Source organism: Clarias gariepinus, chromosome 12 (assembly GCF_024256425.1).
Source record: "Clarias gariepinus isolate MV-2021 ecotype Netherlands chromosome 12, CGAR_prim_01v2, whole genome shotgun sequence".
NCBI lineage: Eukaryota > Metazoa > Chordata > Actinopteri > Siluriformes > Clariidae > Clarias > Clarias gariepinus.
This window is the reverse complement of record NC_071111.1, coordinates 24,983,610-25,011,235: the sequence shown is the minus strand read 5'-3', so window position 1 is coordinate 25,011,235 and position 27,626 is coordinate 24,983,610. Positions and strand designations below refer to the sequence as shown.

The 27,626-nt window shown below is 38.5% G+C and overlaps 2 protein-coding genes across 2 annotated transcripts in view; both read right to left on the bottom strand.

Moving 5' to 3' along the window:
* LOC128533806 (NACHT, LRR and PYD domains-containing protein 12-like) overlaps positions 1–27,626 on the bottom strand; it is a 605,307-nt gene that overhangs the window by 200,131 nt on the left and 377,550 nt on the right. The gene's annotated exons all lie outside the window — the stretch shown is intronic.
* LOC128533835 (NACHT, LRR and PYD domains-containing protein 12-like) overlaps positions 1–27,626 on the bottom strand; it is a 53,668-nt gene that overhangs the window by 1,779 nt on the left and 24,263 nt on the right. Inside the window, exons 8-11 of the mRNA XM_053508092.1 lie at positions 17,581–17,754; positions 7,209–7,382; positions 5,599–5,772; positions 1,507–1,680 (exon numbers count right to left, since the gene is read on the bottom strand). Coding sequence (XP_053364067.1) covers positions 1,507–1,680; positions 5,599–5,772; positions 7,209–7,382; positions 17,581–17,754 — 696 coding nt within the window. The remainder of the gene's footprint in view (positions 1–1,506; positions 1,681–5,598; positions 5,773–7,208; positions 7,383–17,580; positions 17,755–27,626) is intronic.

Sequence of the window (27,626 nt, the reverse complement as noted above, 5' to 3'; positions counted from 1 at the left end):
CATCTAACTTTATGCAGCAATACAGTTAGTAAAACCAGTCAGAGTACGAAATGCCTCTGTTTAAATGACGGTTCATTTATGACACTGTGAATATATACTGTACTGTACAGTTACACAGGCATATTTCATTCTACTGTTCTGTGTGAAATCATTCAGAAAAATATATAACCAGTCTACACACACCAGAGGAGAAATGTCTTGACACTTAATTGGGAATGTGTAATGTCCTGGGTTAAAAAAAAAAAGAAAGAAAAAGGTTTCTCTTTAGTAAAAAATAAAGAAATAAAGATTATTACGTACTTGGTAAAATGGGTGAGTATAACACCTATATTTATTAAACTGGATTATGTTATGTTTTTAACCTTCATACCCAGTGTTTCATGTCATAAAGCAAAGTTAAGGCAGGTTTTATTTGCTGGACACTGAATGGGCGTCTCCCAGTTCACCATACACACTAGAGGTCCTGCAGCACCAGAGCAAACTATTACAGAACAGAACTTAAAGATGTGTGTCAGGCAAATCAGACTGCAATAACAGATTGTTTTTACTACAATACTTAAAATAAACCGAGTAGCAAATAATATTAACTATATAATAATACATAGATGCTACAGTACATACATAGTCATTGTCTATACCATGTTAGTATGTATACAGGGTTGCAAGGGGCCTGGATCCTATTCCAGAGGACTTAGAGATATTTAGAGTATCTAGGAGTGCACCTTAGATGGGAAGCCAAATCATTACAGGGCCCACACACACACACATACACACACACACTCATTCGCCAATTAGTCTAATCTACATGTCTTTGGACTGTGGGAGAAAATCCACCAAGTACAGAGAGAACATGTAAACTCAGAGACGGGAATTGAACCTGAACCTGCAGGGCAACAGTGCTAACCACGAAGCCAACGTGCCGCATACAATACATACATGCATGCATACAAATATTTTACAAGTTTACACGTTCATACAGCTTACATAAAGAATGACAAAACAATATCAGAGGAGTTGAGGGGTGTTCAAGTAAAAAAATAATGAATAAAAAAAATAAAAAGGAAACATTAAAAGTGTCCCTTATGATTCCCGGAGTTGGCAACCCTAGAATTTTCACTGACTAAATAAACATTATTTCAGCTTTAAGACCAATAAATGTTTCTCATTTGCATTTTTTCTGCTGCTTTTAAACCCTACAGCTCACACACAGTGCATTTAGTTTGTGTCCCAGGTGCAGTTTGTGTGATTAGTTACAGTGTTTTAGTAAATTTCACAGTCATTTCAGACACACTGCAGTCACATCAAGTCATGTTTTGCTCTGCAGCTTCTCACATACGTACATCTGACCCAAAGACTCTGTGACAAATCATCAGTGTGCAGTGAAAAGAAACAATCTTCCTCCTCAGGACATTGATGATCAACCAAAAACTTCTGCTTCAGTCTCACTATTAGAGAATGTGTCTTACTAAGGAGCAGGTCATGTGACTCTCAGAGAGATGATCTTACCACAGTGTCTCCAGTTTACAGTCAGGATTCTCCAGTACAGCAGAGAGACCCTTTACTCCTGAGTCTCCTACATTATTACAAGTTAGATTCAGTTGTCTCAGCTGTGAGGGGTTTGATCTCAGAGCTGAAGTCAGAGCAGCACAGCCTTCATCTGAGACACCACAACCTCGCAACCTGTAGAGAGACACAATGACACACTCTTCATCACCAGATTTTTGTCTTTACTTAAGACTTACTTTAAAGCTGATGAATTTTTAAAAAAATTCACTCGGAATGACATCACCAATTTATTCTAATTAACAATGTAATTAAAACTGATCGAACTGAGTCTTATATTTAGTTTATCTCAGCAGATGTGTGTATATTTACAGTACATTGCTGCATGATTAAAAAAGTAAAAGTCTAAAACAAGGTGAAAAATAAAAATCATGAATTAAAAAGATATAATGTAAAATATAAATCATTAAACTTAAAAAGAATTCATATTCATGTCTTATGTAAACCAGACTGTGAATAATATATTGTATAATAGCTATTGCTTAATTATAAATCTAATAGAGAGTAAAAAAACATCTACAATTTGGATCCATCAGGTTCGACACGTTTAAATTGTAAAAATTGGGTAAATTAAAATTCTAAAAAAAAATTGAGATAAAGAGAAAGAGGCAGATGTGCTCAGTGTTTTGTGCATTTCAGGACGAATTATGCAAAAATGTGTGAAAGTGAATCTATGAAATTAACATAAGTTAATTAGAAGTTCTATAAATGTACACAAATCATCAGTTTTACACGTAATTTTGTCCTCTCAAAAGCAGGTGGAAGTTACCAGTGTTGTTGGAGCGGTTGCCAGATCACTGGTTTTAATGTGGAATTGCTCTACTTCTGGAGTAATATCTTTAGCTGTGTATTGGAGCTTGGAGATTTTTTACATACATTATTTTAATCATATCTGTACAGAGCTTGTGCAGTTAGTGTCACTCTGCATGTCATTTATGAATCAGCACCACTGTTGGTGGATGAGGAGTTCTCTGTGTATTCGAAGTTGTTGAAATGCTCGATTTTGGTAAATAACTCGGCCATGAAAAAAAGTGTGATGATGATGCTAATGAGAGACGATGGACAGTGAACCCTATGTGTCTTCTATGCTTCTCAGACATGTCACACAACCAGGTAATTAAAATGTCAGGGTGTGTGAGAAGGGGTTGTGTGTCTGGGTCTTTCATTCACTCTTCAGCTACCAGGTCATACGGATCGATGTTTTTAATCTTTACATCTTCCTCAAAATGTCTCTGCTTGGCACCTGCATTTAACTTCTCCCAGTAAGGTCCGTTTTCTTTAGGTTTACTCTTCTTCATCTCGAAAGAAAAACACCATGTCACAAATCTAAGAACAATAACAAGCCACTCTGAACTCTGTGTCACTCTCAACACATCTGTGTCAGAAATCACCATGGCAACCGATCAGCATTAAAACCAAAGATACTGATGCCTTCCAAATAACAACGTGGTATAAAAACAGTGTGACGTAACTCCACATTCTCTATATTAAACATACAGTAGTGATCATGCACTGTGATCTCCTCTCATACACACACCTATTGATCCTGTTCTCAACTTCAGCTCTGTGTTACTGTATGAGTGTATCTGAGTCAGTGAGTTTATTTATCACTAAATGTGAAATAATACAAGAATATTTAAGAGCTCAGTGAAAGAACTATTAATAAAGACTGCATGGTTTTAATATTGCTTCTATTATACAGATCTGGCAACCCTGTTTATAGCTAGATGGAGACCAATGTTCACTGATATCCCAGACAATATTCAAAAGGAATTGCAAATTACATTTACAATTGCTTTTCCCATATGTGGACGCACAAAGTGTGCCATAATTCAAATGCTATTGCAAACTTTGCATTACCGTTTCCTGTTTCGCCTTTGTGAACGCACACTGACTGCCAAATTTCAAATGAAAAAGAAAAGTCCATTTGCATTTGTATTTCCCATGTCTTACAAGTCTTGAACCTGCCATATTTAAACAGCAAAATCAATGACCACGTTTGCTTTTTCACTTTCTTTGCGTCGCGCGTCAAGCCGGCCAAAACTCCAACGCAATCGGTAATCCATATGCAATTGCATTTCCAACACGTTACACGGAAACCTGTCAATCAGCATCAGGGGCGGGTCTATACTGTGGGGCGGGATTGTGTGGGGAGTGACGTCACTCACAGTCGCCGACCAAGAGGAGAGAATTTGAGCAATGGAGGTGAACCGAGATTATCTCATCTGCAAATTTTCTTACTCTGAAGTGGACAGAGAAGCTATTACAAATAAATATATATATATATATATATATATATATATATATATATATATATATATATATATATTTATATTAGATCTTCTCCTGTTACAGCCTGCTGGAGCTAAATCTTTTAAAAATTCTGCTTACCGGAGCTTTATAGCGATGGAGTCACTAAGGGACCGTCTAAATAGTGCATGAACAAGACCCAACTGTTTGTTTACAAAAGAATACACAAGATTACAGAAAAATACTTCACAGGACATCAAACATATTACACTGTTACCTTTGCAATATTCAGTTTGATATTAATTCAGTTAATTTTTTGAAAATAAATAAATAAATAAAAATGAAATCAAACTGAAACTGATAGAGTGGATTATAGTACAACTGGTTTTTCATGTGATGCGAAAAAGCTATTGATTTTTTTTTCAATGTTATGCGCTAAAATGCCTCCCTGCCCCTACATAACCCCTATCAAATATTATATTAGAACATAAGTTAAAAGGTTGATTTACAAATTGCACCAAATGAATTTGATTATAAAATAAGCAATATAAAAAAGGCATGTTGTATAGGGAAAAAATATAAAAATGATATATTTTTTCATATATATGTATATTTTTGTATTGCTTATTTATAATAAAAATCGCTTTGTGTAATTTTTCATCATAAACAATATTTATTTTGTGTAAACATTTTTGTATTACATGAAAAACCCCTGCAAAATAAATGTTCCACAAAATAAACATATGAGAATTTGTATTATGTGTCTTAATTTTTGTTTATTAATTTGTCACGTGCCTAGGGTTAATTATAATAGCAATAATATATTTGATAATAATAATAATAATAATAATAATATGAATTTTTAATTATGATGTCCTAATATATTTGATAAAGATTTTGTGGGGGGTGCAATCCGTGACAGGGGGCATTTTAGCGCATAACACAACTTTAAGTGGTTCACCTCCATTGCTCAAATTTCCCCCGTCTTGGTCGGCGACTGCGAGTGACGTCACTCCCCACACAATCTCGCCCCACAGTATAGACCCGCCCCTGACGCTGATTGACAGGTTTCCGTGTAACGTGTTGGAAATGCAATTGCAAATGGATTAGCGATTGCGTTTGAGTTTTGGCCGGTTTGACGCGCGACGCAGACAAAAAAGTGAAAAAGCAAACGTGGTCATTGATTTTGCTATTTAAATATGACAGGCTCATGACTTGTAAGACATGGGAAATACAAATGCAAATGGACTTTTTTTTTTTTTTGGAAATTTGGCAGTCAGTGTGCGTTCACGAAGGCGAAAAATCAAACGGTAATGCAAAGTTTGCAGTTGCATTTGAATTATGGCACACTTTGTGCGTCCACATATGGGAAACGCAATTGCAAATGTAATTTGCAATTCCTTTTGAATATTGTCCGGGATATCACTCCATACATTATTTCAGCTTTAAGACCAATAAAATGTTTTTAAACCCTACAGCTCACACACAGTGCATTTAGTTTGTGTCCCAGGTGCAGTTTGTGTGATTAGTTACAGTGTTTTAGTAAATTTCACAGTCATTTCAGACACACTGCAGTCACATCAAGTCATGTTTTGCTCTGCAGCTTCTCACATACGTACATCTGACCCAAAGACTCTGTGACAAATCATCAGTGTGCAGTGAAAAGAAACAATCTTCCTCCTCAGGACATTGATGATGGACCTAAAACTTCTGCTTCAGTCTCACTATTAGAGAATGTGTCTTATTTAGGAGCAGGTCATGTGACTCTCAGAGAGATGATCTTACCTCAGTGTCTCCAGTTTACAGTGAGGATTCTCCAGTACAGCACAGAGATACTTCACTGCTGAGTCTCCTACTTTATTATCAGCCAGATCCAGGTTTCTCAGGTGTGAGGGGTTTGATCTCAGAGCTGAAGTCAGAGCAGCACAGCCTTCATCTGAGACACCACAAGTAGGCAAACTGTAGAGAAACACAATGACACACTCTTCATCACCAGATTTTTTTTTATCTTTAAGACTTACTGTAAAGTTGATGTAAATTATGTTATTATTCGACATGACATCTCCTGTTTATTCTAATTAACAATATACAGTGGAACCTCGGATTATGAGTAACGCGGTTTACGAGTGTTCCGCAAGACGAACAAAGATTTTTAATAAATTGCTTCTTCACTCACACCAACACACACTCGCCTTTACATTTTTATGTTTTTTTTTTTTTTTGGCTGTAGAACGAATAATTTAAGTTTCCATTATTTTCTATGTGAAAATTTTGTTTGGTTTACGAGTGTTTTGGAATACGGGCCTGCTTCCAGAATGAATTATGCTCGTAATCCGAGGTTCCACTGTAATTAAAAATTATCATACCGAGTTTTACATTTGGTTTCTTTCAGCAAGTGTGTGTATATTTACAGTATATTAGCGCAAGTATGCGTCATTGACAGGAAAAGTGTTTGTAGAAAGAAGACCAACGGTAAGACCTAAAAATAATCTTATCAGCTTTAATGTAATCAATGATATTACATTATCATATCAGGTTAAAGCCCACGTACACGTCTGTCTGTCTTTCTGTACATTAAAACTTTCTGCCTAACTAATTAATGACGTTTCGTGTTGCGATTGGTTGCTTTTTTGTTTTCTAGTCAACCAAGCAAGCGGCTTGAAAAAGTTTAATTTGCAACAACTGCAGCATTGGATTAAAGTTAAAGTTAATGGACATATTAAATGTTTATCTAGAGGTAAACTGTCACACAATGTTTCTGAATTCTCTTTTCCCATGCACCCCATACTTGTGTATGTTATGTGGCACATTAATATTGCATTGTTTACGGAGAACAAAAAACTCCTAAATTTTTGACTTTGCTGTTAATTGAGGAGCTCTCAATAAAAAAAAAAGTTATCGTAAAGCCCTGTTGAGTTATGGTGCAAATTAAATTAAAGCTCCTAATTTTTAGGCTGTTTTCTTAATATTTCTTTTTTATTATTTGGAGAACAAGTGTTATGTTGAGGTATGGTGCAAGTTAAACTTCAGGAAGATATCCAAGTTCTGTAAATGTTTAATTTAATACATCTGTCTCTGTCTGGCTCTGTTGAGCCACGCTTACCACGAGGGGAAAAATGCAAAATTATTAAAAATAAAAACACACTAGGTGCTGTGACATAATCAGGCACATAACTGCTCATAACTTCTACTCAAAATTTTGATTTCATTTATGGTGCAGGTTTAACTTCAGGTTTAAATACAGTATTTAAGCACTGCCAAAGTTTCCTATAATTTTGTCCAGACAGTTTTGCTCTGACAAAGTCTGGCTGGACAGAAAGACAGAAAATTTTCTGGAACTTGTTTCGGTCCTCCAATGTGTGAAGCATAAAGATACATTGGAGAGATGATCTTACGCCAGTATCTCCAGTTTACAGTGAGGATTCTCCAGTACAGCACAGAGACACTTCACTCCTGAGTCTCCTAAATTATTTTCAGCCAGATTCAGTTCTCTCAGGTGTGAGGGGTTTGATCTCAGAGCTGAAGTCAGAGCAGCACAGCCTTCACCTGAGACACCACACCTAGGCAACCTGTAGAGAGACACAATAACAAACTCATCACCACCATTTTTTTTTATCTTCACATAAGACTTACTGTAAAGCTGATGTGATTGAAAAATTATGTTATTATTTGGAATGACATCACCTGTTTATTCTAATCAACAATGTAATTAAAACTGATAATACTGAGTCTTATATTTTGTTTCTTTCAGCAGGAAATCATTAAAATCATTAAACTTAAAAAGAATTCATATTCATGTCTTGTGTAAACCAGACTGTTTGCGAATAATGTATTTTTAAACAGCTACTGCTTAATTATAAATCTAATGGAGAGTAAAAAACGTCTACAATTTGGATTCATCAGGTTCTACAGGTTTAAGATGTGAAATTAGGGGTAAATTAAATTTCTAAAGAAAAACCGACGTGAAGAGAAAGAGGCAGATGTGCTCAGTGTTTTGTGCATTTCAGGACGAATCATGCAAAAATGTGTGAAAGTGAATCTATGAAATTAACATAAGTTAATTAGAAGTTTTATACATTTACACAAATCATCAGTTTTACACATTATTTTGTCCTCCTCTCAGAAGCAGGTGTAAATTACCAGTGTTGTTGGAGCGGTTGCCAGATCCCCGGTTTTAATGAGGAATTGCTCTAATTCTGGAGTAATATCTTTAGCTGTGTATTGGAGCTTGGACATTTTTTACATACATTATTTTAATCATATCTGTACAGATCTTGTGGAGTTAATGTCACTCTGCCTGTCATTTATGAATCAGCACCACTGTTGGTGGATGAGGCGTTCTCTGTGTATTGAAAGTTGTTGAATAGCTCGATTTTGGTAAATAACTAGACTATGACTCTAAAAAAAAAAAAAAAAGTGTGATGATGATGATAAGAGTTGATGGACAGTGAACCCTATGTGTCTCCTATGCTTCTCAGTCAGGCCACACAACCAGGTAATTAAAATGTCAGGGTGTGTGAGAAGGGGTTGTGTGTCTGGGTCAATGAAATGTTGTTTTTTTTTTGCATTTCCCTGCTGCTTTTAAACCCTACAGCTCACACACAGTGCATTTAGTTTGTGTCCCAGGTGCAGTTTGTGTGATTAGTTACAGTGTTTTAGTAAATTTCACAGTCATTTCAGACACACTGCAGTCACATCAAGTCATGTTTTGCTCTGCAGCTTCTCACATACGTACATCTGACCCAAAGACTCTGTGACAAATCATCAGTGTGCAGTGAAAAGAAACAATCTTCCTCCTCAGGACATTGATGATCAACCTAAAACTTCTGCTTCAGTCTCACTATTAGAGAATGTGTCTTACTGAGGAGCAGGTCATGTGACTCTCAGAGAGATGATCTTACCTCAGTGTCTCCAGTTTACAGTCAGGATTCTCAAGTACAGCACAGAGACACTTCACTCCTGAGTCTTCTATATTATTATCAGTCAGATCCAGTTCTCTCAGGTGTGAGGGGTTTGATCTCAGAGCTGAAGTCAGAGCAGCACAGCCTTCATCTAAGACACCACAATTATACAACCTGTAGAGATACACAATAACACACTCTTCAATAACAGATTTTAATCTTCACTTAATACTTACTTTAAAGCTGATGTTTGTAAAAAAATATTTCATTCAGAATGACATCACCTGTTTTTTCTAATTAACAATGTAATTAAAACTGATCATACTGAGTCTTATATTTTGTTTCTCTCAGTAGATATGTGTATATTTACAGTATATTGCTGCACAATTCAAAAAGTAAAAGTCTAAAACATGGTGAAAAAAAAATTGTGATTTAAAATATATGATGTAAAGTATAAATTATTAAACCTAAAAAGAATTCATATTCATGTCTTGTGTAAACCAGACTGTTTGTAAATAATTTATTGTTGTTATATTTTATATATATATAGCTATTACTTAGATTTATAATTAATGAAGAGTAAAAAACATCTACAATTTGGATTCATCAGGTTCTACAGGTTTAAGATATGAAATTCAGGGTCAATTAAAATTCTAAGGAAAAACTGACAAAGAGAAAGAGGCAGATGTGCTCAGCGATCTCTGTGCGCCTCATCCACCATGGAAGTTGTTGAATAGCTCGATTTTGGTAAATAACTAGGCTATGACTCTAAAAAAAAAAGTCTGATGACGGTGTTGATGTGAGCCCTATGATTCACCTATGCTTCTCAGACAGGCGACACAACAAGGTATTTAAAAATGTCAGTGTGTGTGAGAAGGGGTTGTGTGTCTGGGTCTTTCATCCACTCTTCAGCTACCAGGTCATACGGATCGATGTTTTTGATCTCTACAAAATTTTCTAAATATCTCTGCTTGGCACCGGCATTTAACTTCTCCCAGTAAGGTCCCTTTTCTTTAGTTTTACTCTTCTTCATCTTGAAAGAAAACACCATGTCACAAATCTAAGAACAATAACAAGCCGCTCACAACTCTGTGTCACTCTCAACACATCTGTGTCAGAAATCACCATGGCAACCGATCAGCATTAAAACCAAAGATGGTGACTCCTTCTCAAAAAACAACGTGGTATAAAAATAGTGTGATGTAATGCAACCACAGGGGGGCACAATCCAGTGTCTTCTTGTGCCAGTCCCATGTCTGGATAAATGCAGAGGGTTGTGGCAGGAAGGGCATCTGATGTAAAACATTTGCCAAATCAAATGATGCGAATAACTAAGAGGACTTCCATACCGGATCGGTCGTGGCCCGGGTTAACAACAACCGCCATCGGTGCTGTTGACCTACAGGGTGCTGGTGGAAATTGGGCTACTGTTTGTTGAAAAAGGAGAGGAGGAAGACATGTTCGTAGGCAGAAAGAGAGGAGGAAAGGCAAGAGTTCAGAAGTGACAGTAGGGACTTTGAATGTTGGGACCATGACACGGAAGGGAAGAGAGTTAGTTGATATGATGCAGAGAAGGAAGATGGATACACTGTGCGTCAAGGAGACCAGGTGGAAAGGTAGCAAAGCCAGATGCTAAGGAGCAGCGTTCAAGTTGTTTTACCATGGTGTGGATAGGAAAAGAAATGGAGTAGGAGTTATTCTGAAAGAGGAGCTTGTAAGGAATGTTCTAGAGGTGAAGAGAGTATCAGATAGGCTGATGAGTCTGAAGCTGGAAATTGATGGTTAGATGTCCAATGTTGTTACTGGGTATGTCCCACAGGTAGAGTTGGAAGAGAAGGAGAAATTCTGGAGTGAGTTAGATAAAGCGATGCAGAGCATCCCCAGAGGTGAGAAAGTTGTAATTGGTGCAGATTTTAATAGACATGTTGGGGAAGGGAACAGAGATGATGAGAATGTGATGGGTAGGTTGGTGGACAGATGGTGGTGGACTCTGCAAAGAGGATGGAAATGGCAGTAGTAAATACTTTCTTCCAGAAGAGGCAGGAACATAGGGTGACATATAAAAGCGGAGGCAGAAGCACTCAGGTCGACTACATCTTGTGTCGACGTTGTAACCTGAAGAAGATCAATGACTGCAAAGTATTGGTTGGGGGAAGTGTAGCCAGACAACACAGGATGGTGGTGTGTAAAATGACCCTGGTAGTAAGGAAAGTGATGAGGACAAAGGCAGAGCAGAGGAAAAAGTGGTGGAAGGTGAAAAAGAAAGAATGTTGTGCAGTTTTCAGGGCGGAGTTAAGACAGTCTCCGGATTGTCAGGAGGTGCTTCAAGTTGACTGGACAAATACAGCTAAGGTGATCAGGGAGACAGGTAGGAGGCTACTTGGTGTAACATCAGGAAAGGGAAAAGTGGACAAAGAGACTTGGTGGTGGAACAAGAAAGTCCAGGAGTGTATACAGGGAAAGAGGCTAGCTAAGAAGAAGTGGGACACTGAGAGGACTGAAGAGAGTAGACAGGAGTACAGGGAGATGCAGAGTAAGGTGAAGGTAGAGGTGGCAAAGGCCAAACAAAGAGCATATGAGGACTTGTATGCTAGGTTGGATAGTAAGGAGGGAGAGGTGGATTTGTACAGGTTGGCGAGGCAAAGAGATAGAGATGGGAAGGCTGTGCAGCATGTTAGAGTAATTAAAGATAGGGATGTAAATGTACTGACAGGCGCCAGGAGGGTGATGGGAAGATGGAAGGAGTACTTTACAGAGTTGATGAATGAGGAAAATGAAAGAGAATGAAGAGTAGAATACGTGACTGTTGTGGGGCAGGAAGAAAATAATAATTAAGAGTGAGGTGAGGAAGGCGTTAAAGAGGATGAAGAGTGGAAAGGCAGTGGGTTCTGATGACATACCTATGGAGGTATGGAAGTGCTTAGGAGAAGTTGGAGTAGAGTTTCTGACTAGTCCTTTTAACATGAAGTCTGGAGTGGCAGAGAAGTATGACAGAGTGGTGCAGGACATGTATGAGAGCTGTAAGACAGTGGTGAGAGTGGCAGAAGAGTTCAAGGTGGAGGTGGGTCTGCATCAAGGATCTAAGCCCTTTCTTGTTTGCTATGGTGATGGACAGGATGACAAATGAGGTTAGACAGGAGTCTCCATGGACAATGATGTTTGCAGATGACATTGTGCTTTGTAGCGAGAGCAGGGAACAGTTGGAGGAAAATCTAGAGAGATGGAGGTATGCTCTGGAAAGCAGAGGAATGAAGGTTAGCCAAGACAAAATACATGTGCATGAATGAGAGGAACCCAAAAGGAATGGTGAGGATACAGGGAGCAGAGGTAAAAAAGGTGCAGGACTTTAAGTACTTAGGGTCAACGATCCAGAGCAACGGAGAATGTGAAAAGGAGGTGAAGAGGCGGGTACAGGCAGGCTGGAAGAGTCCTGGTCGTTTCAAACTTCTTCCACTTAAGAATTATGGAGGCCACTGTGCTTATTGGAACCTTTAAAGCAGCAGAAATTTTTCTGTAACCTTCCCCAGATTTGTGCCTTGAGACAATCCTGTCTCAGAGGTCTACAGACAATTCATTTGACTTCATGCTTGGTTTGTGCTCTGACATGAACTGTGTGCCTTACCAAATAATGTCCAATCAACTGAATTTACCACAATCCAATTAAGCTGCAGAAACATCTCAAGGATGATCAGGGGAAACAGGATGCGTCTGAGCTCAATTTTGCAAAGGCTGTGATTACTTATGTACATGTGCTTTCTCAATTTTTTTTTTTTTTATAAATTTGCAAAAATCTCAAGTAAACTTTTTTCATGTTGTTATTATGGGGTGTTGTGTGTGGAATTCTGAGAAAAAAATAATTTAATCCATTTTAGAATAAGGCTGTGACATAACAAAATGTGAAAAAAGTGATGCGCTGTGAATACTTTCCGGATACACTGTACAATAGTGATCATGCACTGTGATCTCCTCTCATACACACACCTATTGATCCTGTTCTTAACTTCAGCTCTGTGTTACTGTATGAGTGTATCTGAGTCAGTGAGTTTATTTATAGATATTCCTTATTTATGACAAAATGTGAAATATAATACAAGAATATTTAAGAGCTTGGTGAAAGAACTATTAATAAAGACTGCATAGTTTTAATACTGCTTCTATGATACAGATCTGGCAACCCTGTTTATAGCAGCTCGATGGAGACGAATGTTCACTGACAAAATAAACATTATTTCAGCTTTAAGACCAATAAAATGTTTCGCATTTACATTTTCCTGCTGCTTTTAAACCCTACAGCTCACACACAGTGCATTTAGTTTGTGTCCCAGGTGCAGTTTGTGTGATTAGTTACAGTGTTTAAGTAAATTTCACAGTCATTTCAGACACACTGCAGTCACATCAAGTCATGTTTTGCTCTGCAGCTTCTCACATACGTACATCTGACCCAAAGACTCTGTGACAAATCATCAGTGTGCAGTGAAAAGAAACAATCTTCCTCCTCAGGACATTGATGATCAACCTAAAACTTCTGCTTCAGTCTTACTATTAGAGAATGTGTCTTACTGAGGAGCAGGTCATGTGACTCTCAGAGAGATGATCTTACCTCAGTGTCTCCAGTTTACAGAGAGGATTCTCCAGTACAACACAGAGATACTTCACTCCTGAGTCTCCTATTTTTTTATTAGTCAGATCCAGTTCTCTCAGATGTGAGGGGTTTGATCTCAGAGCTGAAGTCAGAGCAGCACAGCCTTCATCTGAGACACCACAATCCCACAACCTGTAGAGAGACACAATAACAGACTTTTCATCACCAGATTTTTTTATCTTCATTTAAAACTTACTTTAAAGTTGATGTAAAATTATGTTATTATTTGCCATCACCTGTTTATTCTAATTAACGTAATGTAATTAAAATTATCATACAGTTTTACATTTGGTTTCGTTCAGCAAGTGTGTGTATATTTACAGTACAGTGGAACCTCGGATTACGAGTAACGCGGTTTACGAGTGTTCCGCAAGACGAGCAAAGATTTTTAATAAATTTTGACTTGAAAAACGAGCATTGCCTTGGTGTACGAGCATCGAGTATCATGCATCACGCATGCGCTTCTTGTTTTGACGCCGAGCGTCACGTCATCACAACTGAGCCAACGGTTTTTCTCTCTCTTGCACTGCAAAATTGTGGATAATCATCTCTAATGCTGGGTCTTAGTGCTCTTCTCTTACTGGTATAATCAACATCCATGCTGATGTACTGTTTAATATAACACTGTGACCCAGTGTGTGTGTAAACCATTTTATTTTGTGGCCGGAAGCGCATGTACTGTTTCTTATAACACACGTGTGTGCGCACGAGTAAAGCTAAAGAAATTCTTAATACAAAGGTTAAAAATCTATTTTCTTCCTCATTACGGTGTGTGTGTGTGTCTGTGCGCGAGCGTAATTTGACACTGTGCCGGCTGTGTGCGTGCAGCCTCCTTCAGAAACAAACAAACAAACAACAAACACATGCGCGCGCATGAGAGAGAGAGACACACACACTCTTCTCTCAAAAAAAACTTAGCTCTGTCACAAATCTTTTAGAGGTAAGGTGCGGGTTCATTTGTTTGTTTGTTTTACTTTACAGCAGTGATTCTGTTAGTTTGCGCTCACACGAGTGTCATTTGCGATGTTTATTGCTAATTTCAGATAAAATAGTGAAGCGGGCGAAAGACGTTGATTTATGACCGCTGTTTATGGAAGTGTAGTCCAGTGCGGGAGATGCATTGTGGGTAATGCAGTCCGTTGTGTTTGAACGCGAATGCGAGATGTAAGTTAGGATATAGAGCCTGAGTTTTGTTCTTGAGTAGTTTTTTTTTTTTGTTTAAGTGCAGGATCCACCCGAAAGTTTGTACTATAGCCCAACAATGCAGAAAATAAAGGAACAGGCATCGACCAGTTTGTCCATCTCATCATTACACAAGCATGAATTAACGGGCTGTTTCACTGTCGCGAGCAACATTAAAATAAAGCGGAGAAGCTTTAATAATTTAGAGAAAAACAACAGTATTTTCGTTATCGTGTGTTTAATTCAGACGAAAGAAGAGAGTTTTACTGTGTAAGCTGAGAAGGGGGAGACAGGAGGGGCTAAAAGTTAGAGTCTCCACTTACTCTAGCCTCACACACACACACACACACACACACATATTGCCTGCACGCACAAACGGAAACACTTATCTGTCAGGATTTATTTTTGACTTTTTTTAAAGGTAAAGTGCAGGTTAATTTGTTTTATTTTTACTTTATATTTAGCATAAATTATTTTTATGTATTTATTTTTTTGGGCTGTAGAACAATTACTTTAAGTTTTCATTATTTCTTATGGGAAAATTAAATTTGGTTTACGAGTGTTTTGGAATACGAGCCCACTTCCGAAAGAAATTATGCCCGTAATCCGAGGTTCCACTGTATATTAGCTTATGTATGCGTCGGTGACGGGAAAAGAGTTTGTAGAAAGAAGTCAAAAGAGCTAAAAATAATCTGATCAGCTTTAGTGTAATCAGTGATATTACATTATCATTAAAGCCCACGTACATGTCTGCCTGTCTTTCTGTACATTAAAACTCTCTGCCTAACTAATGAATGACATTTCGCGTTGTCAACCAAGCAAGCGGCGTGAAAAAGTTTAATTTGAGACGACTGCAGCGTTGGATTAAAGTTATCTTGTTGTGTTGGGATGCAGAGCATCATATTTTAATATAAGAGTTCTGTCTCTAATGAGACAGAACAGAGTAGCTTTGAAAAAGAAGAGGAAAAAGGACAAGGAGAACAAGAAGTTGGTCCTGTTGTTCCCTGTGAACAGAAAACATCAGCGACAGGTAAACAGTATCGATTCCTAAATTAATGGCTTGATGCTTTTCCATGGTTGCAGTACGAATAAGATAAAAATGTTATGCTGTGCAATTATTGCAAAAAAGCAGGTGCAGAATTAGCAGAGGCAACAATGTTTGTGTGCAGGATCTCACACTTCAACGAGAATCGCTAGTAAATTCCCAGCGCCATTTACACTGCAGGGACAAATTCAATACCAGGTCACAACCTAATAATCCTCGCACAGTTCAGGCGGCCATTAACAGGCAAATAAGCCTTATAAAAGCAGAAGCTCTCCGACAACTTAAATAAAATTTAACACAGCGTATCTGATAACGAAAGAAGAGATCCAATTTAACAAACTGATTGCTGTTCACTGTGTGACAGGAACATTAACTGTGTTCAGCAGTGTAGATGTCAATTTAGAGATATTAAAAAGACAGTTCACCCAAAAATAAAAATGCTATTATTATTTGCTTTTCCTCTTGTGATTCCAAAGTCTTTCTTTTACCTTTAGAACACACTTAAAGTTATTTTAATATTCTGTGTATACTGTACAACAACATTAGGGTGGGTGAATGATGACCATTTTCATTTCTTGGAATTGTCCTTTTAAATTTATTTGAGCACTACAACAACATCTGTACATTATTTGTGCATATAAAATTCATGCATGATATTTTGAGGACAGCCTGTGTAATTGTTTTCAGGAAATGGGAATATTAAATGTTTATCTAGAGGTAATCCGTCACACACAATGTTTCTGAATTCTCTTTTCCCATCCACTCTATACTTGTGTATGTTATGTGGCACATTAATATTGCATTGTTTACGGAGAACAAAAAACTCTCAAGCTCCTAAATTTTAGGCTGCTTTCTTGTTTATTTTTATTTTTTTCGGAGAAAAAGTGTTATGTTGAATTATGGTGCAAGTTAAACTTCAGGCAGATATCCACGTTCAGCAAATGTTTGATTTAATACATCTGTCCCTGTCTGGCTCTGTTGAGCCACGCCTACCACAAGGGAAAAAGCGCAAAAATATTCAAAATAAAAGGCGCTAGGTGCTGTTACATAATCAGGCACATAACTGCTCATAACTTCTACTCAACATTTTAATTTAATTTATGGTGCAGGTTTAACTTCAGGTTTAAATACAGTATATAAGCACTGCCAAAGTTTCATTAAATTCTGTCCAGGCAGTTTTGCTCTGACATAATCTGGCTGGACAGACGGACAGACAGAACATTTTCTGAGACTTGTTTTGGTCTTCCAATGTGTGAACCATAAAGATACATTGGAGAGATGATCTTACCCCAGTTTCTCCAGTTTACATTGAGGATTCTCTGTAAGAGCACAGAAACCCTTCACTCCTGAGTCTCCTACATTATTATAGGTCAGATCCAGTTCTCTCAGGTGTGAGGGGTTTGATCTCAGAGCTGAAGTCAGAGCAGCACAGCCTTCATCTGAGACACCACAATACTGCAACCTGTAGAGAGACACAATGACACACTCTTCATCACCAGATTTCAATCTTCACTTAAGACTTACTTTGAAGCTGATGTTAGTAAAAAAAATCATTTGGAATGACATCACCTGTTTATTCTAATTAACAATGTAATTAAAACTGATCATACTGAGTCTTATATTTTGTTTCTCTCAGTAGATGTGTGTATATTTACAGTATATTGCTGCACGATTCAAAAAGTAAAAGTCTAAAACATGGTAAAAAAAAATCATGAATTAAAAGATATGATGTAAAGTATAAATCATTAAACTTAAAAAGAATTCATAATTATGTCTTGTGTAAACCAGACAGTTTGTGAATAAATATATTGTTCAATAGCTATTACTTAATTATAAATCTAACGGAGAGTAAAAAAGGTCTACAATTTGGATCCATCAGGTTCTACAGGTTTAAGATGTGAAATTCACGATAAAATAAAATTCTAAAGAAAACCTGACATAAAGAGAAAGAGGCAGATGTGCTCAGTAAGAGGCAGCTCTCAGAGAGATGATCTTACGACATTTTCTCCAGTTTACAGTGAGGATTCTCCAGTACAGCACAGACACACTTCACTCCTGAGTCTCCTACATTATTATTAGACAGATCCAGTTCTCTCAGGTGTGAGGGGTTTGATCTCAGAGCTGAAGTCAGAGCAGCACAGCCTTCATCTGAGACACCACAATCACTCAACCTGTAGAGAGACACAATGACACACTCTTCATTACCAGATTTCAATCTTCACTTAAGACTTACTTTAAAGCTGATGTTTGCAAAAATATTTTATTCAAAATAACATCATCTGTTTTTTCTAATTACCAATGCAAATAAAACTGAACATACTGAATCTTATATTTTGTTTCTCTCAGCAGATGTGTGTATAATTATAGTATATTGTTGCACGATTCAAAAAGTATAAGTCTAAAACATTAAAATATTATGAATTAAAAGATATGATGTAAAGTATAAATTATTAAACTTAAAAATAATTCATATTCATGTCTTGTGTAAACCAAACTGTTTGCAAATAATATGTTGTTAAATAGCTATTGCTTAATTATAAATCTAATGGAGAGTAAAAACGTCTACAATTTGGATCCATCAGGTTCTACAGGTTTAAGATATGAAATTCAGGGTAAATTAAAATTCTAAAAAAAAAAAACTAAAAAAGAGAAAGAGGCAGATGTGCTCAGTGTTTTGTGCATTTCAGGTCGAATCATGCAAAAAAGTGTAAAAGTTAATGTATGAAATAAACAGAAGTTAATTAGAAGTTTTATACATTTACGCAAATCATCAGTTTTACACATTATTTTGTCCTCCTCTCAGAAGCAGGTGGAAATTACCAGTGTTGTTGGAGCGGTTGCCAGATCCCTGGTTTTAATAAGGAATTGCTCTACTTTTGGGGTAATATCTTTAGCTGTGGATTGGAGCTTTTTGCATACATTATTTTAATCGTATCTGTACAGAGCTTGTGGAGTTAATGTCACTCTGCATGTCATTTAATGCACCGTTGTTGGTGGATGGGGCATTCTCTGTGCACCTCATCTATCATGGAAGTTGTTGAATAGCTTGATTTTGGTAAATAACTAGGCTATGACTCTACAAAAAAAAGTGTGATGACGTTGCTGATGTGAGCCCTATGATTCACCTATGCTTCTCAGGCAGGCGACACAACAAGGTATTTAAAAATGTCAGGGTGTGTGAAAAGGGGTTGTGTGTCTGGGTCTTTCATCCACTCTTCAGCTACCAGGTCATACGGATCGAAGTTTTTAATCTCCACCACTTCCTCAAAATATCACTGCATTTAACTTCTCCCAGTAATGTCTCTTTCCTCAAGGTTGAAGGGATGTAAACAGGCCACAGCATAGTGAACAATTAATCTATTGATTGACCCTGAATTAACCCCCGCAAAGCTGCAGGCCCTGATAACATACCAGGAAGGGTACTTAAGGACTGTGCTCACCAGCTGTCACAAGTGTTAACTGATGGGGACTTCCGGTTAGCAGCCACATGGAGTAGACGTGTGAGTTAGGTGCTCCGACAATTTTACATTCCTTCACTCCCTTATCAGTTTCTAAATGCCAAACTAAATCTTTAGAATACAATAACTTTGTACTCTACCCCACGGTTACATACTTTTTTTCATTTATAATGGCTACAAGGAGTGTTAAGGCCGGGAAAAAAGACGACACTGTGACCGCGCTAACAGTCGAGGCCATCTCAGCGCTGTTAGACAAACACCGTGAAGTGTTAGCGGCTGAATTTAAATCAGCGTTTAGTTTACTGGAAAGTAAACTGGACCAAATTCAAGCCCAAGTAGAGGACCATGGACAGCGCTTACCTTCGTTAGAACTCGCTACAGATGACCTGAGCCAGCGTGTGAGTGAGTTGGAAAACATCTGCTCCGGACTTCGGGAAAACAACACTAAGTTAACGGCCAAAGTTGTAGACCTAGAAGGCCGGAGCAGGAGACAAAACCTGCGTGTCCTGGGTCTTCCAGAGGGTACTGAGAGTGGACTCCCTACCGAGTTCTTCTCGAAATTTCTGTGCGAGGTGTTTGGGAGTGAAACGCTTCCATCCCCGCTTGAGATTGACAGAGCCCACCGCATACCCACATCCAAACCCGCTTCAGGTCAGAGACCTCGGCCCGTCATTCTCCGTGTGCACCGGTACCAGGTTAAAGACCTTCTGGTTCGGGAGGCTCGGCGGAGAGGGAAGCTGGAATACCGCGCTCAGCAGGTTCGTATCGTGGAAGACTACGCTCCCGAAGTTTTAAGCCAGCGAGCCGAGTATAGAGACGTTATGACTGAGTTATACAACCGTGGACTCCGGCCTTCTCTCCTGTATCCAGCACGGCTCCGGATAACTCTCTCTACCGGACAGAAGAAGTGGCTTCGTTCGGTAGAAGAGGCGCAGAAACACATAGACAGTCTGCCGAAAACTAAGTAGTGCACTATAGTTTTATTTTTTTAATACTACAATTCTCAGGAAAGTACCCTTTTTAACTTTAAATCTAGCCATGTTTACGTTTTTTCCTGGTATGAGGAATTTTCCTGGTATTTTTCTATTATTATTTTCTCTATTTCTAGTCACGTGTAATTTATATGTTTGTTTATTTTTTAGAGTTACAATGTGACGTGGGGGAAAGGGGGTTGTTTTGTGTTTTTCTCTTATTGAGAGATTTCAGTATTGGAGTGGGGAAATGTTTTATTTATATATTTAATTCTTAGTTTTTGTAAACTGTGTCGGAGCAGAAGATGGTGTGGTCAGCGGCAGGAAGAGTGGTTTGGTGGAGAATGGAAGGATGGAAGAGCTTGCTGCTTTGTTTGTTAGCAGCTATCTTTGTTTGTTTGGGGGCAGTGGGGTGTGTGGGGGGGGGGGGGGGGGGGCGGGGGGGGGGGTTCTCCAAAGCCAGTATTGTGTTAGTTCAGTATACACGGTGTATCTTTGATAGGTTGCTCTGTGTTTTACACTTCTGTTTTAAGGCTGACGCTAGGCATTTCATTATTATTTATGCTTATCTACCTTTATCTCCTCTCAGGGAGAATGAATAGTTCTTTAAACTTTGTGAGCTGGAATGTTAAGGGTTTAAACCATCCGGTCAAGAGAAGGAAGGTGCTCTCACACCTTAAACAACTTAACACTGCAATCGCATTTTTACAAGAAACTCACATTCACAGTTCTGATAATTCTCGTCTTATGTCGCGTTGGGGAGGGCAGCACTACCACTCGACCTTTCAGGCCAAAGCTAGGGGTGTCTCAATTCTGATCAATCCAAACATCTCTTTTGAGCATCATAATGTTATTGCGGATATACATGGTCGTTATATCATTGTTTCAGGGAAGCTATTTAATACTAATGTAGTGTTGGCTAATTTATATGCCCCTAATTACGATGATGTTTCCTTCTTTGAACATTTCTTCTCTGTTCTACCAGATCTGAGCTCATACTCTCTCATATTAGGGGGAGACTTCAACTGCTGTTTAGATCCATCACTTGACAGGTCATCTCCCAATCCTATACCTCTAAGTAAATCCACCACGCTACTTCAGTCCTATCTTTGCAGTTTTGGTATCTCTGACATATGGCGCTTCCTTAATCCAAAAAAGAGAGAATACTCATTTTTCTCACATGTTCATCATACTTTCTCTAGAATTATAGATTATAGATTATTTCTTTGTAGATAATCAATTGATCCCAATGGTTAACTCCTGCGCTTATCAGAGCATTGTGATATCTGATCATGCACCAGTTGTTATGTCTTTAAAGCTCCCCAATCTTCCTCAAATTAATAAACATTGGCACTTTAATTCATCATTATTGATAGAGAATGATTTTAAAAAATTTATGGAAGACCAGATAGTTTTTTTCTTGAACACAAATGAAACACCTGAAGTGTCATGTTTAACTGTTTGGGATGCTCTAAAAGCCTACCTCAGGGGACAGATAATTTCATATACTGCAAATATGAAAAAGAAGGCATATAAAGAACGAAAAGATTTGACCAACCAAATTAAAGAAATTGATCAGCAGTATGCTCTATTTAAAAACCCCGATCTGTATAAAAAACGCATAGAATTGCAAACTAATTTTGAACTCATCTCGACGCATGTAATTCAATGCCAATTATTAAAGAGTAGGAGCCAATTTTACATTCATGGTGATAAATCCGGGAAACTTTTAGCTAACCAGTTAAGAGGTTTTAGAGCACAGCAACACATTACAAAAATTCGGATGGAGGATGGTACCATCACTACCGACCATTCTAAAATTAATGATGCATTCAGGAATTTTTATTCTCGATTATATACTTCTGAGTTTCCAAAGGACTGTAATTCACTTGAGAATTTCTTGAATCAACTAGATATCCCAACACTGTCCCCTGATTCTAGATTAAGATTAGAAGAGCCCATATCACAAGAGGAGATCAGTTCCGCTATCTCATCATTGCAATCTGCTAAGTCCCCGGGTCCTGATGGGTTCCCTGCAGAGTTTTTTTAAATCATTCTCCTCATACCTTGCACCACAACTAGCTTTGGTTCTTTCTGAATCTTTTAAGCAAGGTAAGATGCCTGCGTCATTTAATGAGGCTCGCATCACCCTTATAGCAAAGAGAGATAAAGACCCAACATAGTGCTCTTCATATAGACCAATCTCTCTTCTTAACGTGGATGTTAAAATCCTTGCTAAAGTCTTGGCTCGTAGATTAGAGAATGTTTTACCCTCAATTATATCTGAGGACCAGACCGGTTTTGTCAAAAATCGCTTTTCTTACTTTAACATTCGACGTCTTATGGATGTCCTGTACACACCATCAGAGGGGATCCCTGAGTGTGTCCTTTCTTTGGATGCTGAAAAGGCTTTTGATCGTGTGGAATGGGAGTACTTATTCAGGGCTTTAGAAAAATTCAATTTTGGTCCAAGTTTTATTACTTGGGTTAAATTATTATATTCAAGCCCTACTGCCTCAGTTCTGACAAATGCTCAGCAGTCTCAACCATTCAGCCTTCAACTGGGAACTCGTCAGGGGTGTCCTCTTAGCCCATTGCTCTTTAACCTTGCCATTGAGCCACTAGCAATTGCATTCCGCAGTTGTAGGGATATATCTGGGATTTGGAGGCAGGGAGAAGAACATAAAGTTTTCCTTTATGCAGATGATCATCTACTTTTTATATCAAATCCAATCTCCTCCCTTCCACCTGTGCTGTCATTGCTTAGTGAATTTAGCTACTTTTCAGGATATAAATTGAATTTGCGCAAAAGTGAACTTTTTCTGTTTAATAATACAGCAGTAACAACTGGTATGCACAATTTTCCATTCAACATAGTGAAAAATCAGTTTACCTATCTCGGTATTACAATCACAAGGAAACATAAAAACCTTTTTAAAGAAAATTTTACTAGGTTGTTAACCCAAACTAAAAAGGACTTGGAAAAATGGTCACCACTGTCCATGTCCCTGGTGGGCCGCATTAATGCCATTAAAATGAGTATTCTTCCTAAATTTCCTAAATCTCTTTCAGTCTGTACCTGTTTTCATTCCCAAATCTTACTTTGGTGCTTTAGACTCAATAATATCCTCTTACCTTTGGAAAGGTAAACATCCACGATTAAATAAGTCCCTACTTCAAAGATCTAAAAGAGACGATGGCATGGCTCTGCCTAATTTTCGCTTTTACTACTGGGCAGGAAACATTCGATCTGTCATCTTTTGGGCATATTTTCATAACCAACCTAATCGGCCTGCCTGGGTGGAAATGGAGATAAACTCTGTCAAAAATCTCTCTGTCTCTGCACTCCCCATCCCCTCAATAAAATTGATCAATAACTCACTTGTTAGGCATACCTTGAGAGTATGGGCTCAGTTCAGAAAGCACTGCGGTCTTCTGGGCTTCTCTCTGTCCAGTCCTATCATCTCTAACTATCTCTTCCAACCTTCTTTACATGATTCAGTGTTTCAGGAATGGTACAATAAGGGTATCAAGCTTTGCAAAGATCTGTTTATTGACCATAAGTTTGCATCGTTTGAGCAGCTTTCTGAAAGGTTTAACCTACCCAATTCAAACTTTTTCAGATATCTGCAAGTAAGACACTTCATTAGCTCTTTAATACCGAATTCCTCTGAGGCTCCTGCTGCAAATATTATAGATAATGTCCTCTGTTTGTCCCCGCTGCGTAAAGGCCTAATATCCACTATTTATGGTGGATTGATGGGTTTGAGTCACACCCCTTTAAGTAAAATTAAAACTGCTTGGGAGAAAGATTTAAATCTCTCGCTGTCAGATGATACTTGGAATTCAATTCTTAAACTTGTCAATTCAACCTCTTTATGTGCCCACCACTCTTTATTACAGTTTAAGGTTGTACACAGGGCTTATTTCTCCAAACTTAAACTTTCCCGTTTTTACCCAGACATTGATCCTTGCTGTGATAAATGTAAAAGTGGAGAAGCGTCTCTTATTCATATGTACTGGACATGCCCGAATTTGGAAAAATTCTGGAGGGATGTTTTTAAAACCTTGTCGTACATATTGAAATGCAACCTTGAACCAGACCCTCTGATCGCTCTCTTTGGTGTCACTGGAGAGGAAGACAAGCGTCTAACTCCAGCTAAACAGCGTTTGTTATCTTTTGCGACACTCCTGGCCAGGCGTTCTCTTTTATTCAAATGGAAGGATGCCACTTCACCCACTCACGCCCAGTGGCTCAGAGATATTATGTCCTGTCTGTCCCTGGAGAAGATCCACTACTCAATCCGTTATCCAGACTTAAAATTCCAACAGGTGTGGGGGCCCTTCCTTCGCTTTTTTCATATACATTTATAGTTTGATTCCCTTTTTATTTAATCGTTTGTTTGTTTTTCTTTTTTCCTTTTTGTTGTTGTTGTACGCAAAACTAAAAATCTTCCAGCTCCAGGCTCTTTTTTCTTTTTTAGTTTCTCTCCTTCTTTGTTATGCCTGGCGTCTAGCCTTTCCTTGTACTTGTAAAGCTGGCTTGGAGCTAGGGAGGGGTGGGGTGGGTGCTATAGGGATTTAAAATTCTGTATTAAAACATTACATGTCTACCCTGTAATATCCCTGTTTTAAAATCAATAAAAATATTGTTGGAATCAGAAGTGTTAACTGACATATTTAACACCTCTTTGTCAACTGCGACTGTTCCTACCTGCCTGAAAACTGCCACCATTGTTCCAGTCCCAAAGTGTTCAACAGTGACCTGTCTGAATGATTACCGCCCCATAGCTCTAACCCCGGTAGTCATGAAGTGCTTTGAGAGGCTGGTCATGACTCACATCAAAGCCTCCATCGATGCCACTGTAGACCCCCATCAGTATGCATACAAGACAAATCGCTCTGCAGATGATGCCATCTCATCAGTGATCCACACAGCCCTTACACACCTGGAGAATAAGAATTCCTACATCCGCCTGCTTTTCCTGGACTTTTCCTCTGCCTTCAACACCATCTCTCCACAGATATTAATTCTAAAGCTTTCCTCTCTTGGCTTAAGCCCTTCAGTAGGGAACTGGGTCCTAGACTTCCTGACCAACAGATCTCAAACTGTCAGGATCCATGACACCATCTCCTCCACCATCACCATCAGCACAGGCTCGCCTCAAGGTTGTGTGCTGAGCCCCCTCCTGTTCACTCTGTTGACGTATGTCTGCATAGCGAGACACTCCAGCTGTCATATAGTCAAATCCGCAAATGACACAGCAGTAGTGGGACGCATCACTGACAACGATGAATCCTATTACAGAGAGGAGGTAGAACAACTGGTACAGTGGTGTAGGGGAAATAACCTCTGCATCAATGTAAAAAAGACCAAAGAGATGGTAGTGGACTTCAGAAAGGACAAGCGAACTCCTCTCCCCCTACACATTGATGGAGCAGCTGTGGAAGTGGTCTCCAGCTTTAAGTATCTAGGCGTCCATATAGCTAAGGACTTAAACTGGAGCGTCAACACCTTGGGCCTGATTAAAAAGGCCCACCAGCGCCTACTTCCTCAGGAAGCTAAAACGAGCTGGGCTTGGAAGCCTGGTTCTGAAGAGTTTCTATCGAAAAGCGGTTGAAAGCATCATCAGCTCCTACATCACTGTGTGACATGGCAATAGCACCGTAGCTGAGAGGAAAGCCCTGCAAAGAGTAGTTAAGGCTGCACAGAGGACAGTGGGGAGCAGGCTCCCCTCTATCACTGAACTGTACACTGCAAGATGCAGAGGAAGAGCCCTCCGTATTATTAAGGACTCCACCCACCCTGCACATGCTCTATTTCAACCTCTTCCCTCGGGCAGAAGGCTGAGACCACCAGGCTCAAAAACAGCTTTTACCCTAAAGCAATTAGACTGCTGAACTCTAGCCGTGCTCTGTAGGTCCTCTCCCATTAAACACAATTAAACTTTTAGTGTAATATATAACTCTATGGTGCAATACATATATATAACCCTATAAGTCGAATATACAATGTGTGCAATACAGCCTCTGAAAATGTGCAATACACTATGTATAGTTTATGTCTAATTTCCTGCATAATATATCTCTGACTGCTCTTATTTATATTCATGTATATACATATTTACACCCTCATATTTATATTACTATGCTATCTCTGTGGCTTAAACGGGACCTGGGTCCTAATTTCGTACCAGAACATGGAAGTGTGCTGGTATGACAATAAAGCTCCTTGAATCCTTGAATCCTTGAACAATCAAGAACCCCTCTCCCAATCAAATTGCGCCATCTCACTAACCTTTTCTTATTTGTGACACAAAGAAGCGGGAAACTTAAGCCAATCAGGCAAAGGAAGCCCCTGCGAATATACAGTACTTTATAAAGTATTTAAACTCCAGCCAAATATGCCCCATGTGACAGGCCAAACATCAGGCTAATGTGTGCACAGAAGGGAGAACCATGCAGGACGTTCCTCAATAAAAGAAGTCCTCTCAATGAGTCTTTGTGCCGGAACTCCAAAGTTTTGCAACAAAGAAACCCTCAGCAGAAGTTCCCGAGCGCCACCATCGGTAACCAAAAAACGGAAGAGCTTCCTCGAAAGACGTCATCTCAACAACAACACACCAACCAATCAGCCATGCCGTGACTCCGTTCGCTAGCGGCGAACCACAGAGGAGACTGAAACGTAACGCAAGTAAACAAACAAAGCTTCATACCTTGCTGAAAAGAACCCAAGACTCTGCTCCTGTGACTTTCTCAGGTCGAGTAAACAGTAGAAGAACTAAATTAACTTTCAGCCTCCAAACTGTTTGTGTGTGTATGTGCATGTGTTTAAGTAGCGTAGTTTCATGTAATGTAAATTACTTCAATAAATTCTGGATGAGGCGTTCTCTGTGCATTGGAAGTGGCTGAATAGCTCGATTTTGGTAAACAACTAGGTTGGGATATGTGATGGATAGTAATCTACAAGTGACACCTATGCTTTTCAGGCAAGAAACACAGCAAGGTATTTAAAAATGTCAAGGTACAGTATGTGAGATTGTGTGTCTGGGTCTTTCATCGACTCTTCAGCTACCAGATCATGCGGATTAATGCTTTTGATCTCTACCAGTTTCTCAAAATATTGCCGGTTGGCATTTAACTTCTCCCAGTAAGGTCCCTTTTCTTTGACTTTACCCTTCTTAAATTCAAAAGAAAGCACCATGTCACAAATATGAGAAATATGCTCTCAACTCTGTCACACTCAAGTCTGACACTTTAAAACCAAAGATGGCGGTGATTCCCAAAAAGCAATTAGGTATGAAAACAGTGTGATGTAACTTCACATTATATTAAAATACAGCGAAACCTTGGATTATGAGTATAATTTGTTCTGAAAGTGGGCTCGTATTCGAAAACACTCATAAATCCAAGCAAATTTTCCCGTAAGAAATAATGGAAACTCTAATTATTCGTTCCACAGCCAAAAAAAAAAATGCATAAAAATAATTTATACAAAATCTAAAGTAAAAATTAAACAAATTAACCTGCACTTTTACCTTTAAAAAAAAGTTTAAATTAATCCCGACAGATAAGTGTTTCCGTTTATGCTCGCCGGTAATGTGTGTGCGTGTG